Here is a 17768-nt window from a genome sequence, read left to right as displayed (position 1 = left end):
TTTTTCACAGATGGTACTTTTTTTCTTTGGTTTCTTCTTTTGATATTTTTCATCCTTTTTTTTTCAATGTTTCCATGCTGTTTCTCAGCTGTGATAAAACATAGAGGTGGGATGTTACTTAAGGGAAGGGGATTTTACTTTTCCTATTTTCACCCGTTCATACCCCTTTCCTTTCCCATAGGTTGATTATACTTGTTTATTTATTTATTTATTTATTTATTTTTCTAATGCATTCTGCATTTAGATTCTATAGTTTCTCCTTAAACGCAGTTAGGATGTCTCATTTTTCGTCCTTTTGTTTTTCTACTTTTTCTATATTATTATTATTATTATTATTATTATTATTATTATTATTATTATTATTATTATTATTATTATTATTCTTTCTCTCCTTTAGCCTCTGTGGGCGTTTTTTTTTTCTCTGTGTCTGGGAATATCCCTCATAATACTGATACCAATAATAATAATTATTACTATTGTTTTTTTCTTCTTTCTTTCGCTTCAATTTCTTACTTATTGTTATTAAAGATAAGAAGAGGCGAGCTGGAAAGAAGAAGAAAACTCCAACAAAGAGTTTTTATTACATGTCTTGCCGAAATAGTGGGAGGCAACTTTTCTCTCTTAGTGGGATAGTTCGCCGTGCTCGATTCTTCCACAAGACCCCAGTGGGACTAAACCCGGGAAAAATCATTATTCCTAAATTACCAAGTCTACAGGGTTCTGGAGATGCCCCTACTAATTTATCATTATTATCATCATCATCATCATCCATTAGTTCCCCTTATAAACGTAAAAGTGAGTATCGTGAAAATATGCAGTTAAACCCTGAAGTATCACAATTTTTGGGAGGCGATTCCGCCAATACACTTCGACAGCAAGTGCAGCTTGAGAAGTTTCGTAGGGCTACGGAAGGGGCTGCGGTGAAGGTCTGGCGGGAGTCGAAAAGTCATCTTCGTCAGCAGGAAAAACTTGTTAAAGAGATTGGAGTGGAGGGGGCTGTGCGAGAGGTACTTCAGCCCACGCGAACGTCTTTTCGACAAGAACTGCGTCGGCGACCACTTGATCGTGGTATTCTTGAAGAGATCTATAAGGGTTTACATGGAAAACGTATTGAGCGGAAACTGAAGAAGGGTGTATCGTGGGAACACTGGATTACAAAGGGTGATGGTACCGCGCCAGTTTTCAATGCTTCACAGAAGGCACAACAAACATTTGCATTCGGTGGATCTATTAAACTTGTGGTAAAAGCTACACACGCAAAACAGTTTCCTGTACTTTATTCTGGTGGTAAAAGAGGGGATAGTCGTGTTAAGGTGGAAGGAACACAACCAATTCTGGTACCAGAAGTGGCATTTATTGGTAGGACTTCTAGTGGGAAGTCATCGTTAATTAATGCTATTGTGAATGCTATGATTGCACCATATGGTCATCTTCAAGGTACTACAAGTTCTGTTAATTTCTATAATGTGGCTAACAGGATTGTGCTGGTGGATTGCCCTGGTTACGGGTACTTTAACCCAATGGAGACTCCAACTGGGGATGCCGAGAATGCTGTTGCCGTAACACATGACTACCTCAGATCTTGTAGTGCACACGGTAATACGAAAGGAAAAGATAAGATGAAACGGGGAGATGTAGGATCCCACTCTTTGGGTCAAATACGACCTATTAAACGAGTATTTGTATGTGTTTCATCACGAGGACTTCAACACACTGATATTGCTTATCTTGATCGTCTTGAAGAACTTAGTTTACCTTTTTCTGTTATTCTCACTAAAACAGATGCTGCACCAATTCGTTTCCTTGCGCGACTTACTGATCACACACGTTCTAAACTTGTTCACTACAAACATTGTAAGGAACTTATGCTTGCAAGTTCACTACGTTTGGCAGGAATTGATAAAATACAAAACCTTATTGGAGCTATGGCCCTTGGTGAAGACAAGCTACACGGCGCGACAACGGACTTTAGCAGTATTGTTTAGAACTATTGAGGCTTAAAAGAGACTTCGAAGAGGGAAGGAAAGAGAAAGAGAAGAGTCGAAATAATAAAAAAAAACTTGTAAAGGTAAGTGAGAGAGTGGTGATGATTTTTAGACCTTTATTTATTTATTTATTGTTATTATTCTATCTATGTTTTTTATCCCAGTCAATTAAAATACCTATTTTTCTGTATTTTTTTTTTTTCCTTCTCATTTATACTTTATTTTTATAGAAGTGACAATTGTGTGTGTGTGTGTGTTATTTTTTTTTTTGCGAATTATAGAAAATAAGGAATCAGCATTGTTTTCCGGTATATCTTTAGTGCATACATACTGGTTTTTTTTTTTTTACTTTTTATTGTTCGGCAATATACGAAAAGCGAAACCCTTTCCAATTTAACCGAAGCATCGTTAATGGATCGAAAACGTTTAACGATCAAATACGGATCCCTAGTTCATCTTTCATGTGGTGACGGATTTATTACTGCCTCTGGAGTCGAGGGAGAAACCCTATATTTGCGCAACAAGACTGAAGTCGGTATTGATGGGGATTCTTTGCCTTTGATGGGATTTGAAAAGAATGTCTTTCAGCTTGTTGCCCCAACAAGTAGTTTGGCAGCAAAGGTGCAAAAAACACCTGAAGGGGGCGGCGGTGGGAGCAGTGGCAACAAAACTCTTCTTTTAGATCACTTCAGTAAAATTAATACAGCACCTGAAATAGTTTTTGGTCAAACATTTTTACTGGTGCATGCTATTAGTGGAATGCATGTGGCGGCCATTCCATCAGAACCATCTGAAAGTGATCCAGACTGTGTGAGACTTATTATTGTAAGACCAGAGGAGGTCTCACCAGCACGATGTGAATTTGTTTTCGTCTCTCGATATAAAATTCATAATGAGGGAGATCCTGTTTGTCGTGGTGATGAAGTTCTCCTACGACAAGGCGCCCACCGTCTTTTTATGAATGTTACAGCATCAGTAGAGGCAAAAAAGGAAGAGATATTACACGCAAATGCTATGGGTATCACACCCCCTGATATTGGCCTCAGTAATCAATCTCTTAGTGAGAGTAGCAGTAACATGGGTAGGCAAACATTTACTAAGACAGCGGAAGTAAATGCTTCAGAAGAAAAGTGTGTGGTTCTTGTGGTGGAACGGTATGATATTGGGCGGGATCAGGCTAATTACCAACGTGCGATGCACCATATTCTTCGACCATATATACCATCAGGCGTACCGATTGCGTTTTATCATCGTGAACGTGAGTCTCTTTTGGCAACAAGTCTTGCAATGCCGCCTCGAGAAGAACAAGAGCAACAGCAACAACATGAAGAAGATCAACAAAGATTGAAAAAGAGTATGGGTGTAGTGATGGGTAATGAGGAATGTGAGGATGATGACATTCCTGGGGGAATTTTAAAAACAAGGCAGTATCATTCAGTGGCAGAAGGTGTTGTAACCTCGAGAGGGGCTACAGTGGCGGGGAAAGATATCAGTGTATCTAAAGGTATTGGTAAAGGTAATAAAAATAATGATAATAATAATAATAATGATAATAATAATAATAATAATAATAATAATAATAATAATAATAATAATAATAATAATAATAACAATAATGTTCCTGATTATGGAATTTGTCATGCTAATGACACTGAGGGTAATCCATACCCTTTATTGGTAGAGAACACCTTGTCATCAAAGACTCCGATGCGAGAGGAGGGTGATCTGGATAGTGTATCGTGCAGCTGCACAGCATTATGGATATTTGAAAATGAGGAACCAACAGTAGGGGGTGCTGTACGTTTACAGTCAATAAACTATCGCATTCGACAAGCATGTTCCAATTTGTATTTAGCTGTTACTGGATCTGGTGTGGATGCATTCTTTGATGATGTGGAAGAAAATAATGTGATGGCGTCTGCTGTGGAGGGGGATGAAAGAAAGAGTGAACGGGATAATGATTACGGCGATGATAGCAGAGATGCCATGGTCCGTCCCACCACACTCTGCATGATACCCCCACCACGTTCTCAAAAAGATTTAAAACGCACGCTTTTCAAAGTAAGTCCCATGTTTGCCTCTGACTGTAACTTTCTCATTGAAGATGAGTGTTTGGTGCTGCAGAATGTACTCACAGGGATGTACGTTTGTACAGAGGAGACAAGCCGGCGATTGCTGCTGCAGTGGAAACCGCCGGGGTATGACACAATTGTGGCACGTAAGGTTCACACGGATATTTCAGAAAATGTAATTTTCTTGCGGACTCAATGTGGACGACTCTGCCGCTACCGGGATGCTTTTCAGGCGTTGATATCTATGAAAGAACAAAAGCAAGAGGGAAAAGAAAAAACAAAAGAAAAAGAAAAAGAAGGGCATCATCATAAAAAACAAAAGCACAAACAAAAGAAGCAGCATTTTCAATCTGAGGAGGAAGAGAAAGGGAAAGAGGCAGAAGAGGAAGAAAAAGAAAAGCTAGCATATGCACCACTTCTCCCAATTATACGTCGATGTCAATGTACTTTAAAGGAACTTATTAAATTCTGTTCATTCTCGTCAGATTGTGATGTTCTTCGTCATAGTACTGTGCCAGTTCCAAAGCACCAACGCATGATGTTTGATTTACATATTCATCGACTTCTCTTTGAAGTCATTCTCACTCCATTTGCATTACTCTCTTCCAGTACGACGGAGAACCTGGAAGAGGAGCAAATAAGCACAAAAACTATTTGGGGATGTGGACAATGGGGATGTAAACCACAATTGCCACAACAACCACTTTCAGGTGGTGTTATTAATATTGAAAACGCCATGGAAAAAATGCATGAGGAAGTTCATAACGTGTGTTGTCTGGCTTTTCGACTTTTGAAACAGATGGTTTCTGGGGAAACAGGGCTAAAATCAGGGTATGATGATTTTATTCCATACTTTCTAGAACTGAATAAACATGGTTTCCATGTGGTGGAGGTAATAGCGGAGATATTTCAAAATAATGCAAAATTACCTATAGCGATGGTTCAACGTGTATCTAGTCATTTTGTTGAAGTTCTTAACCGTGTGCGAAGTGGAGAGATCCTGCGATTACTTGGTTCCATGTGTGTTGTTGGTTTCCGTGGTATTACAGAACGTCAAGCAATGATTTGTCAGAAACTTCTTGTTGAGAAGAATGAGATGCTCTGTCGATTTGTATTGGACAGGAATGATGAATGGGCAGTTGTTACGAGTAGCGATAAGGCTCCTGTGTCATATCGAGATCTCTTTAAATGTGAAGAACAAGAAAGATGGAGACGTATGGAAAATACAGGTGAGGATCTGGTAGAGTTTGTGCAGAATGAAGTTGAACTACTGGGTAGACTCTGCTTTGATGGATGTCCACCTGTTTGCTGTGAGGAAGTTGCAAAGATATTCCCACCACAAGTACTTCTAGAGGCTGTGAAAAAATTTATCTGGACAGATGGAGAAGTAGTAGGACATCCTAGTTCTATGGATATACTTCGTGGACATATCTTACGACTTGCCATGCAGTGTTATATTATGCCAAGGATTAGGGATCCTGCAGTTGAACTGCGTGTAGCCACAGTATTATTTGGTTCTAGTTCGTTGCGTAAACATGTGAATGGTAACACACCGTTATCTGGTAAACCTGATGATGAGCTTATCAAGGTAGTGAAGATAGCCACTCTTGGTATTATTCGTGCGAATCCATATTTTGTATACTCTGATATCGATCGTAGTATACTTCTACGTACTTCATTAAATGTATGGTTAAGGTTCGTAAGGTCGCATCAAATATCTAAAAATGAAACAAGAAGTCTTATACCACCATTACTTAGTCTCTTAGATTGCGACAAGGATGTAACAAACCTTATGGGTATAAATATTGACAGCAGAGTCATCATTAGCAACACCAATGACAATAACAATAATAATAACACTAACAATAATAGCGGAAACAGAAGAAGTGATAATGATAGTAGTAAGAGTAGTAGTCTTTCTCTCAAAACCAAAGATCCCCATCTTCAAATGTCGGAGGCAAACGTACAAGTAATGAGGGCCCGTGATATGATTTGCAGAACACTTTTGCATCTTTTGGATTCTGCAACATATGGAGTGGCGGATGAAATTATCATGTACCTCCACGATGTCTTTGCTAAAGGGAAGGAACCCTCAATTCATCAAATCTCTCACACCACAGTTCCTGTTAAATCGCTTCACGTGCAATGCCCAAGTGGTAATGTTCCATCTACTGAAGAGGATTCATTACTTCCGAGAGAATCAAGGTTTATGAATATTTTCAAACGTAATAGGAAAGGCTACCACTCTATTAGTGGTGATGACGTAGAATTAACCAATATGGAAGGCAGAATCAGTCGTAAAAGGAGTTTTCTTGCCCCATCAGATGTTGTAGATTATCTTCGTTGTGCTTGTAAGAATATATTACATGATTTTCGTGTAGATGAACTTGTACCACGACTCATGCACCTTGTTTGCTACGAGAATCCACAATTGAAAGCACAATCAACAGAACTTCTTATACGTCTCTGTACGGTGAAACGTAATGTGGCACATCGTGTATTACAGGTTCATACTTTGCCCTCTATAGAAGTTATACGCAACTTTGATCATCTCTATACTGTAGCCGTAGACGTCCTTAAACTACAACGACAGGGTAGTGTGAGTGATGCTGTGGCACTCGCACTTGATAGTGTGGATGAGGCATCACTTACCGTGTGTGAAGAAGAGGAAGAAGCAGATACAGCTACTGCTACTCCTACTGCGGATACGAGTAAAAGAAAAACAGAGGAAACGGAGTCGGTGGAACACCCCAGTGACATTTTCGATACCGATACCGATGACGATGATAATGATGATCATAGTAATATTAATAATGATGGCGATGGTGATGATGATAATACTAGTCGTGTTGAAGAAGAAGTTGCTACTGCTGTTGCTGCCAGCAGCACTACTAGTATTAGTAGTGGATCAACGCACACTCTCTCAGGAGCATTAAGAGGACGTTCGCTTTGGGCAAAAACGGCTGGTGCGGCGCGGATGTTAATATACCGCAAAGCCGTACGTAATCGCCGTCGCTCTATGGGACTTGGTGAGAGTTCTAAAATACCCCTGCGTCTAGTTATACGTATGGAAATGGTTTGTCATTGGAGGATTCATCTCACTATGCTGCAGATGTACCCTTTCATTGATCCCAGCGATAAGACATTCTTTCACTGGATGCGCTTCTTTTACCTCTTTACACTTTCACGAAGTAATGCGAGGGCATTGCAAGTGAATATTGATTTGTTTATGCATTCGCTTTTAATTAGTGAGGAATGTAGTGCGATGTGTCTTCACATTATTGTGGCTATTCTCTCTACTATTGGAGATCCAACGCCCTACCTCACTACTCCATTCCTGAAGAAATGTGTAAAACACCTTGACGATGAAGTGGCTTCAACCCACCCAGATCGTGAATTTCCCTCCAAATTGAGTGCTGATGTGTTTGCAAAGTCCACCGTGAGTGTTGGGGTGCGACGACGTATGTTGCAATTACTACGTGATCATCATATTATGCGTTGTTTACCACAACCCGGTGGTAAGGTGGCTCCAGTGGAAAGTGCGTTTATTGCCGCTATGGTGGATCTCCTCTGCCAGATTTGTGGATCTGAGATGAGTGCGGTTTCAATGGGGCAGCAATTACTACCCATGCGGGATATATTCAGTATTGTTATGGACTACGGCACACGGTTTAATCCATTACGTGATAAAACGAATGGACGGCAAACTTCTGTGGAGAAGAAAGCTTTCTTACTTGTTGGTACGTACCTACGTGCTCTTTTATTGCTATACATCACCTCTGATGAAGAGGAGGGTCAACAGGGGAAACTGCAACGCCAAATGGAATGGATGGTAAATAAAGAGTGGTGGGCGGTGGTGCGATTACTGGGAGATCAACTGCGGGGTCTCACAGTTCTCATCACGGCAGGAGAAGGAAAAGTGGTGAATCGCGGATTACATCTCGTGCAGCGTTATCGAAAAGTTTGGCTGGTAACAGTTCCTGTGTCACTCTTGACATTCTTCGCAGAGCGTTTTGCAGTGATGGGGTATTACAGGTACAGAGAGTGTGTGGAGACCGTTTTCTGTGAATTAAGTGAGAGTGCGATGCAGTTTTGTACAAAACTCCTTGAACATTCTAACGCACTGGAACTACAGGTTCGAGAAGTTGTTAATTATCGCCGTTGTCTTACCTTGTTAAAATTACATGCAAGTCATATAGACGGTTTACATTCGCTTGCCAATAAATTAGAGTCTACGCGAAATCGAATGCGTTTATGGTTAATTGACTCTCGTCGAGTAGCTAGTGAGATGGAACAGCGGCAGCAACAACAAAAAATGAAATCACATATAGATATAAAAAGAGGATCTACACCTGTAGAAACAAGTGATGATGGAGTTAGTGTGCATGAGATGCTTATTGCCGGAGAAAGTGCATCACAAAGTTTACAAGAGCGTTCTGCTTCTACTTCTGCTGCTGGATTATTTCTCTCTAGTGCTGCTATAATGTCGCATGATATTGATTTAATACGTGATGCACTACGTCCATTTGTTAGGCTTGATGTACTAATTCCTGTAGAGGATAGCACAAATTTAGCTGAAACAGCAAGTGTTATAAATGCGCTACTTCAACGTAGTCCAGTATTATCTAATGTTAGAGATTTTATCTCAAATATATTGGATGGATTACGAAAACGCTTATTTAGTCCAATTGCATTCGTTGGATTGTTAAATTGTCTCCACAATGCCCTCTATCTGGCCCTCCAGGAAGGAAAGAATCATCACAATCCACATGATCAAGAAGAAGAAGAAGAAGAAAAAGAAAAAAACGAAAAAGAACACCACCACCATCACCAACAACAACAACAACAAGAAGAAGGAACAGGGAATACGAATAATGATGAGGGTGATGAAGAAGATGCTGGATATATATTACAGTTAACATTTAGTGATCTTGGCGTAACTCACATTGTCGCTTCTCTCTGTGCATTGGAAGATGTGGTGGTCACATACAGTGCCATGCGTCTCGGTGTGGTGCTGCTCGATGGAGGAAACAAACGGGCACAAAACGCCTTAATGCGATACTTTGAAACTCACCAGGAAGGATTCTTTCAAAATGTTCGTGATATGCTGCAAAAAGGACTACAGTGGGTATGGCGAATTAACACAGAGCATCAACTTGTCATTTTAGAACGTGGTGGGGTTGTTGTAAATGTTTCTAACATGCGAATATTTGCAGTAATGCTGCTTACAAATACTGGAGCTACTTCTTCCCATACTCTTAGTAGTAAACAACAGGGACGACGATGTTTATCTGGTTGGGATCGTATGCATGCAAGTTTACATTTACGTCTTATTTGTACACTCTTCCGCATGCTGCAACTCTTCTGTGAGGGACACAATTTAAGTATGCAAAATTATATCCGTTGTCAACATGATAATATGCATAGTGTAAACATTCTGCATGATGTGATGGTCTTTCTAAGTGAGCTTTCTAGAATTATTCATCCCTCTACATTTGATACTGTGCGTGGTGGTTTTGAATTACTGACTGAACTTTGCCAAGGACCATGTCATGCGAATCAATTAGCATTGCTAAACTATGATGTGTGCTCTACTATTTATCACGTATTTGATACGCTTTATAGATCAGAGGTGGTTGATTCCATTACGACGAACACTCCTACAGAAGACAAGAATAAAAGTAAAACGAATGATATTAGCAGTGATAATAATAATAATGAAAAAGATAGTGGTCATAAACATCCCATCGCTGTGCAGCAAGACCGTACGCTTACTGTGGAGGATATTGGTTGTCTCCGTATTTCTCTCACCACATGTCTTCTCTCGCTTATTGAAGGATCTCGCGAACCCGCTTTGGTGCGTCGTGTGCTTGTACAGATTCCCATTGATATTATTGAGCGTGAACTGGGTTGTATTCAACCAAATGTGTTTGATCGAATTTTAAATGATGAGGAACTTGAGGATGATCCAGGTGTGGAGGCCTTCTTTAAATGGCTTATCTTTCTTCAAATAGTACAGCCATTCGCAGAGGGAGTTTATCTACAGCATATTGAAGAAATATTACGTCGAACTAAAAAATTACAAAGTCGTATTGGTGTAATTGAAATACGACGTGCCGATGGTGTACTTGAAAAGGTATTTTTTAGAATTCCACTCATCTGCTGTGGCCTTACAGGGGGTATTAAAGAAAATGTACTCTGGGAGATTAACCGTACCAGTCGTGCAACGAAGCTTGGAGACTTTTTACATCGTAGTGATAATATTATCTTTAAAGTAGAGCGAGCCCACGCATTCCACCGATGGGTTGTTCATTGGACACGATTTAAACTTGAAACAGATACAGGAAATGTTAAAAACTGGAGACAAAAACTGATGGGTACACTAAAAGGTTGGTGGAATTCATATATTGCGCCAATACTATTCTCCAGTCAATTAAGTTTTTACGAATATGCCTCACTAATGGTAGCGGTGTTGGCGAATATGAGTCTTATCTTTGTTGAGGGAGCACAGTGGAGTAGTAATGTATTACAAATGTGGAGTATCGCCATTACTTGTTTCTGTGTACTACAACTCATACTCTCATTTATGGCATTGGCAGTAGATACAGTTGTGTTTTTTCCTGTTTGTCTGTATACAGAGTATAGGCGTAAACAGCATATGTCTTCTGGACGTGCCAAACTTAATGTGACAATGCAAGAAGTTTTTGATGGATTATCACAAAAGGAAATTGTTTCACTCTTTTGCACTCGATTTGAAATTCAATTTCGTGTTTTTCTTGTTTTTATGGCGATATTGAGTTTATCCATTTCACATTTTTTCGCCGCCGCCCATTTATTACTCGTTATATACAAAACACCAACGCTTCGAACTTTTATTTCAGCCATTACACAGAATGGAAAACAACTACTTTTAACAGCACTCCTTGGTGTGGTTGTGCTTTATCTTTTCGCTATTGTCGGTTATCTTCTTTTTCCTCGTGAATTTGGTGGTGGTGATGATAATGATGGTAGTAATAGTGGTAATAATAATAATAATAATAATAATAATAAAAATCAGGATAATGAAAATTGTAATAACCTCTTTCGTTGTTTTATGTTTATTCTCTGGCAAGGACTCCGACAGGGTGGTGGGGTTGGAGACGTCATGCAGGAGGAGCCGTGGACAAGTAGTACACTTATTCCCCGTGTAAGCTATGATTTATTTTTCTTTGCCCTTGTAAATGTGGTGTTCCTTAACATTATGTTTGGTCTCATCATTGACACCTTTGGGGAGCTTCGCGATGATAAGCGTGAGAAGCATGTGGATATGGTTAGTGTATGCTTTATATGTGGTTTAGAGGCGGATGTGTTTGAACGGGCCCGCATTGGTGGATTCCACACACACGTGGTGGAGGAACATAATATGTGGATGTATCTCTACTTTATGCACTATTTGCGACGAAAGGACCCGAATGACTTTACGGGTCAAGAGTCTTATGTACATGAGAAGATACAGGAAAATGATCTCGGCTTCTTTCCAGAGGAGGAGTGTCTCTCACTCCACGAGGCCTCCGCAGAGGAAAAGGAGGAGGAAGAAGAGGAACAGCAGCGGGATAGTATGGATGAGGCTAAAGTGTTATCAACATCAACAACTGCGAAAGCCACAACAAACACAAACACAGCAGGTGGAATGGCAGACAGTCAGGCGGTGGCGTTGACGTTGAAGGAACTCGCAAGTGTGAAGGAGGCACTGAGTGTGTTTGTGCGGGATGTGAGTGCAGATGCACAGAAGGTGAAGTCAATGATACACCAGCTGGAAATAACTAGTCGAAGTGCACGCGGGACTTCAACGGCAGGAAGTGCCACACATAAAGCCGGATCCGTTGCGGGAACTCACGTGAGTGGAGGTGGAAGAGGTGCTTCACCGCTGTAACTCCAAGAGGAGGAGAGGCCTTCGAGGGCGACATAAACAAGCTTATTTCGGGAGAGAAGTAAAGGAAGGGAGAAGAAAGAAAAAGAGAAAGAGAGAAATTACGGTGTTTCAAATGCAATTGTTTGAGATGAAGATGATCTGAAATTGTCATGTGTTAAAAGGTATTTATAAAATACATATGGATGATGGGGGTACATGTTGTGTTTTTATTTTTTTTCTTTGCTACCAAACATGAGGTGGGTATTTCATTACATAAATAGAAAGCGAGCGGATATATATATATATATATATATATATATATATATATATATATTGAAGCAATAAAAGAGAAATTCTTGCTGCAAGAAAAAAAAAAAGAAATACACCGATAAAACATATGCAGTAATGTCTGAAAAATGGAGGTATGAAGGTATTAATGTTTCTTTTTTTTATTTTTCTTTTTGTTTTTCCATGAAGTTTCTCCTATATCCAATGTATCAATTCATGTTTCTTTCTTTTCTTGTTTATTTTATTTTTTAATCTTCTTTAATGAACTTTCTATTAGGGAGAAAAGAAAGCAATAACCCACATTGGTTGTCGCTGCTCTCTGTATCACCCTACAAACTCGTCATGAGTTCATCCCCAAGAAGCACCGGCTTTCTCGGATTGTCATTATCCGATTCACCGCAAACACAAGAGAGAGAGCTGCTAGCATCACCGCCACCACCACCACAACAACAAAAACAACAACAAGGAACAGAAGTTCCAGTACAGCCACTACAAATACTCCAACCGCAACAAGTCCCACTGCTGTCCAAAGTAGCTCCCGAACCCGCTGCTACTACTAATACTACTGCACAGCCACGACAGCCACAGCCACAGCCACCACAACAGCGGGCGGAGGGAGACGTCGTCTCCAATCTGCAGCGGCGCAATGTGTACATCTCCGGCCTCTCGGACAATCTGCGGGCCGCGGACTTCCGGCAGATGTGCCAGCAGTTCGGCAGCGTCGAGGCGAGCAAACTCTGCGTGGACACAAAGTCGCGGCCGACGAAGAGTTACGGTTTCGTGCTGTTCGTGCGGGAGGCGGACGCGGTGCGGTGCATTCAGAAGCTGAACGGCCAGTGGGTTGAGGGCCGCCACCTGCAGGCACGACTGGCCGATGCGGCCGCCACCCCCGCCCCCCTCGACCCCGCCAGCGCCCACCCGCCCATCAGCCGCGCCAGACAACAGGCGGGGAAGTCAAACAGCAATCATCATCATCATCATCATCATAACAATAATAATAATAATAATAATAATAATAATAATAATAATAATAATAATAATAATAATAATAATAATACGACAGGTATTATGGCGGCAGGGGCAAGTGCAACGGCCATCGCAACGACGGCATCATCGTCCACGTCATTGGCGTCCACTTCCACGGCAATGGCCTCCGCGGCGGCGGGACTTCGCACGGCGAGCTCAAGTCTCCACAGTGCGGCAACAATGATGGACGCCACCACCACCACAGCAGCAGCAGCAGCAGCAGCAGCTGGAGGAATGATGATGATGCCCACCGCAAAAAGTCTCCCGCTCTCCATTTCACCCGCCTCCAGTCAAGACGTCACACCGCCCGTGACACCGGCGCAGATGGGACTCACGCCAACGTATATGCCGCAGCCGCCCACACACCCCGCCGCCGGTGCGGCCCCACTGCTCTATCACGTCCCAATGGATCAAACGATGGGCTACCCGCTTACCGCACTACCGCCGCAGCAACAGCAACAACAACAACAGGCGGGATACATGCAGTTCTCGCCACCGTTTGTGCCGTCAGGGATGATGGGAATGCCGGTGTACTTTGCGCTTCCGCCGTCCACGGCGGTGGTGGGAAATGTGCCGCAGCAGTTTGTTGTGCCAACGACAATGATGGCACCTGGTGGCTATCAACAACAGATGTACTCTCCGCTTGTTTTCTCGCCATGAAGGTAAGAAAATAGAGTAGAAGCGGAAAATGATAATAAGAATAAGAACAAAAAAAAAGAAACAAGACTTTTTGCAGAAGCTTTTGATGTGTATTGGGCGTGTGCGTTCATGAAATGTATAGAACAGGCATCTGAGAGAGGAAAAAAAAATAAATAAAAAGAGAGAGGGAGAGAAAAGGAGAGAAAGGGAGAGATAGAAATAAAAGAAAGAAAAAGAGAGATAATATATCAAACGAGAAAGTGAGAGAGAGAGGAGGAACTGAAGAAAAATAATGTGAAACTATGGGCGGAAAGGATACACCCAGCTTCTTGGAGGGAAATCAAGTATAAAGAATAACAGAAAGTGAAGTGAAATAATGCAGGTGTTCCACGAGGTCAAACGAATGCATGAAGGAGTTGAGAGGGGAAGTGCTTGAAATATATATATATATTACTAAATGTACGGGAGAAGAGGGAAAAAAGAAAATAATCAGGATAAAACAGGAAAATATTTGTTTTTTTTTTAAGAGTGTGAATCTGGAGTGAACGGAGAGATATAGAAAAAAAAAAATAAAAGAGGAACTAATGGTTTCGGGTAGGCACTCTCACCCTGTTGTCAGAGTGTTCGTTTCCCCCTCTTTTTCCCTTGTTCTTGCTTTTCAACAGATATTTGTTTGCTATTTGATAACCGAGATAATTGAATAAGTATGAGAAGGAAAAAAAGAGAATAGAGACGTGTTTTTTTTTAATTATAATTTTACTTTTTTTTTTATATTCCCATTTATATTCCTATTCTTCGTTTTTTTAAGTCGTTTTTACTCATATATTTCCTGGTTGTTTTTTGTTATTATTGTTTTCTATTATCCCAGGAGTTGATTATTTTTCATTTATCATCGTCTTATTTTGTTGCTGTTTCCATCGCGTTTCCATCTTCGCGGAAAACGAAAAGTATGATCATACGATGAAGTTAAAAAGGGAAAAAAAGAGCAAATCTTTATAAAGAAAATTCGACTACAATCTCTTTATTTACAGTGATTAACACTTTGTGCTGTTTTTTTTCGTCTTGGTATTATTATTATTATTACTGTTGCTCTCCTACGACAATTTCACTTTTTTTTTTCTCTCCCAGGCAGTTGATTTCTTTTATCTGCCATCCATTTATTTCTTATTATCATTATTATTATTATTATTATTATTATTATTATTATTATTATTATTATTATTATATTTTCTTTTACTTTTCCCTTTTTTCTCTATTTTGGTCTATTTTCTTGTTCTCTCTTCTCGTCATTACTAATTTCTCTGGGTGAGAGGGTGAAGAATGTGAGGGGAAATGAGAAGAGATAGACGGAGGTGTTGGACCGTTTTATCACTATTCGCATATATATATATATATATATATATATATATTGTGTATGCGTATAATTAAACATATCTGCATTGTTGTATCACACTCTAGTACATAGGCATTATTTGGAAAAACGGAAATAAACGTCTGTATGAGAGTGTGAGAAAGAGAGAAATAAAAAAGGCAACAATGTACTGAAGTGAAGAAACGAATAGTAATGATAGTAATAAGAGGAATAGGAAAAATACAAAAAAAAATAATCCTTATAATGAAGAAACAAGGAAGGAGATGAGAGAAAGAAAGAAATAAAAGAAGAAGGTGAACAAAAACAAAAAAAAAAGGAATGAAAAAAGAGTAATATGAAAGGAACTACTTTCGACTACGTTGATTTTGCTTCTCTTTATTTCTCTATTTCTCTCTGTGTCCTGGCCTTTATTAATATTCTTATTTTTCTGCTATACGTGTGTGCCTATCTCTATCACTCTCTCTGTGAATGTATACGTATGGTTGCATGTGTGTGTGTGAGAGGTGCATAGATGAGCAAACACAATAACAGGAAGAGAGGGAAGGATAAAAGATAAAATATCAATGAGAGAAATACTCAATGGGGCACTTTTGTGAAATATATATATATATATATATATATATATATATGATTTCATTATGTACGAGAAGGAGAGAAGAAGTGAAGGGGTCTGTGGGGAGGGAAATCGGTGGAGCCGTATGTGATTCAAGCATTATTATAATTACTATTATTATTATTATTATTATTATTATTATTATTTATTTATTTATTTATTTATTTATTTATTTATTGCTTCCATGCGATGGATGTGCTGTAACCATGAAGAGAAGAAATATAAATAAAAGAAAAAGAAAAATGGTTTTAAATAAAAGTGAAGAAAGTTCAAATGGAATTGTTGGGCCCTCGGCGAGAGAGAGAGAGAGAGATGAGACCCCCTCATTAAATGATAGGGTATATATATATATATATATATAACTGAAAGTGAATAAAACAGTAAAGAACAGCCAACCTAAGGGAATAGAGAGAAAGGGGGGAAAAAAGGGAACAACAACAAAAAAGAAATATCTACCATATTGCGTGATACGATAAAAAGAAATAGAAAAAAAAAAGTGTGAGGAATGCATAATACTAAGAAGAAAAAGAAAAGAAAAAAGATATCTAGGAAAAGAATTATATACATTTCGTATTTCAGCCCTATGTGTTGTATTCTTTCTCCTTTTTTTTTCACAGGATGGGCATCATTTTTTCTTTCTTTTTGTTTATTTCTCTTCATTTCTGCTGGATGATACTATTATTTACTATTGTTATTTTTATCCTTTTTTTTTTCTGTGCTTCTTGCTGTATTTACTTCTGAGCCCCTCCTCCCCCATATATATATATATATATATATTTATATATATATATATATATATATTTATTTATTTATTTATATATCTGGGGTCGTCTACTGTTTATATTCCCGTTTATTTTCTATTATTTGCGAGCGACGAGTTTCGTTTGGATGGGCGGAGGAGGATTCTTTGTTCTCTTATCTTGTTTATTATTATTATTATTATTATTATTATTATTATTATTATTATTTATTTATTTCCCTGTCCTCATGCATATTTTCTTTTTTTTTTTGTGTTTGTGTGTTTTCATGTATGCAGGATACTTTTGTGTTTTTTTTTCTGTTTACCTACTCCACAGTCCTCTTCTCTTGCAATATAATATCTATCTATCTATATATATATATATATATATATATATATATATCTAATATAAATAGATAGATAGTGGTTTGATGTAGATGTGGTCTTCTCCGCTGTGTGTGTTTTGCGTTCTTGTTGTTTATTCCTTCGCGTATATATATATATATATATATATATATATATATATATATATATATATATATTTGTTTGTTTGTTTGTTTGTCTGTATTGTTTTGGTCATTGGGCTTTGTTAGTTCATGTTGATTTCTTATTTTCTTGCAAAGTGTGCGCCGACTGCATTGCCAATAACTATCAAATTTCCTTTTTTTGTTTTTTTTCCTTCGACGATATCAACACTGCTCAATTACTCACGAAGTAATGAAATTATTATTATTATTACTATTACTATTATTATTATTATTATTATTATTATTATTATTAATAGTAATATGGATGATAATAATAGTAATAAGTCGTATTAGTTCATTACCTCGTGGTAGTGTTATTGGGAGCAGTGTTTTCTTCTCTTTATACTTTGCTTCTTTTTGTTTGTTTGTTTCCCTTCATTATATGTACATTCATTATATATGGTATGTATATGATAATGTTCTTGAGAAAAGTAAAAAAAAAATATAAAATAAGAATTGCATCGATTGATTATACTTTTGGTGGTAACCCATTAGTATATAAGTGGATTAACTAAAGGAAACACATAAGGAATAAAAAATATATATTTATATATATTTATTTATATATATAGATCTATTTATTTATATATTTATATATAATTGGGCAGGCACTCTC

General features: G+C 38.7%; 3 protein-coding genes across 3 annotated transcripts; all 3 read left to right on the top strand.

Moving 5' to 3' along the window:
• Positions 1–584: 584 nt before the first annotated feature.
• Positions 585–1985, top strand: LSM04_000058 (GTP binding domain; the record flags this gene model as incomplete). Its single annotated transcript, XM_067333460.1, has 1 exon — positions 585–1985. One exon carries the CDS (start codon positions 585–587, stop codon positions 1983–1985), a length of 1401 nt encoding a protein of 466 aa, XP_067190364.1.
• Positions 1986–2396: 411 nt separating this feature from the next.
• LSM04_009678 (RyR/IP3R Homology associated domain) lies at positions 2397–11969 on the top strand (the record flags this gene model as incomplete). Its single annotated transcript, XM_067333459.1, has 1 exon — positions 2397–11969. The coding sequence occupies one exon, from the start codon at positions 2397–2399 to the stop codon at positions 11967–11969; it is 9573 nt and encodes a 3190-aa protein (XP_067190596.1).
• Positions 11970–12578: 609 nt separating this feature from the next.
• LSM04_001803 (RNA recognition motif domain) lies at positions 12579–13922 on the top strand (the record flags this gene model as incomplete). Its single annotated transcript, XM_067333458.1, has 1 exon — positions 12579–13922. One exon carries the CDS (start codon positions 12579–12581, stop codon positions 13920–13922), a length of 1344 nt encoding a protein of 447 aa, XP_067190420.1.
• Between the last annotated feature and the right edge of the window lie 3846 nt (positions 13923–17768).

This window comes from Trypanosoma melophagium (genome assembly GCF_022059095.1).
Source record: "Trypanosoma melophagium isolate St. Kilda chromosome Unknown ctg27segment0, whole genome shotgun sequence".
NCBI classification, from domain to species: Eukaryota; Euglenozoa; class Kinetoplastea; order Trypanosomatida; family Trypanosomatidae; genus Trypanosoma; species Trypanosoma melophagium.
This window is presented reverse-complemented; position numbering and strand designations above follow the sequence as displayed.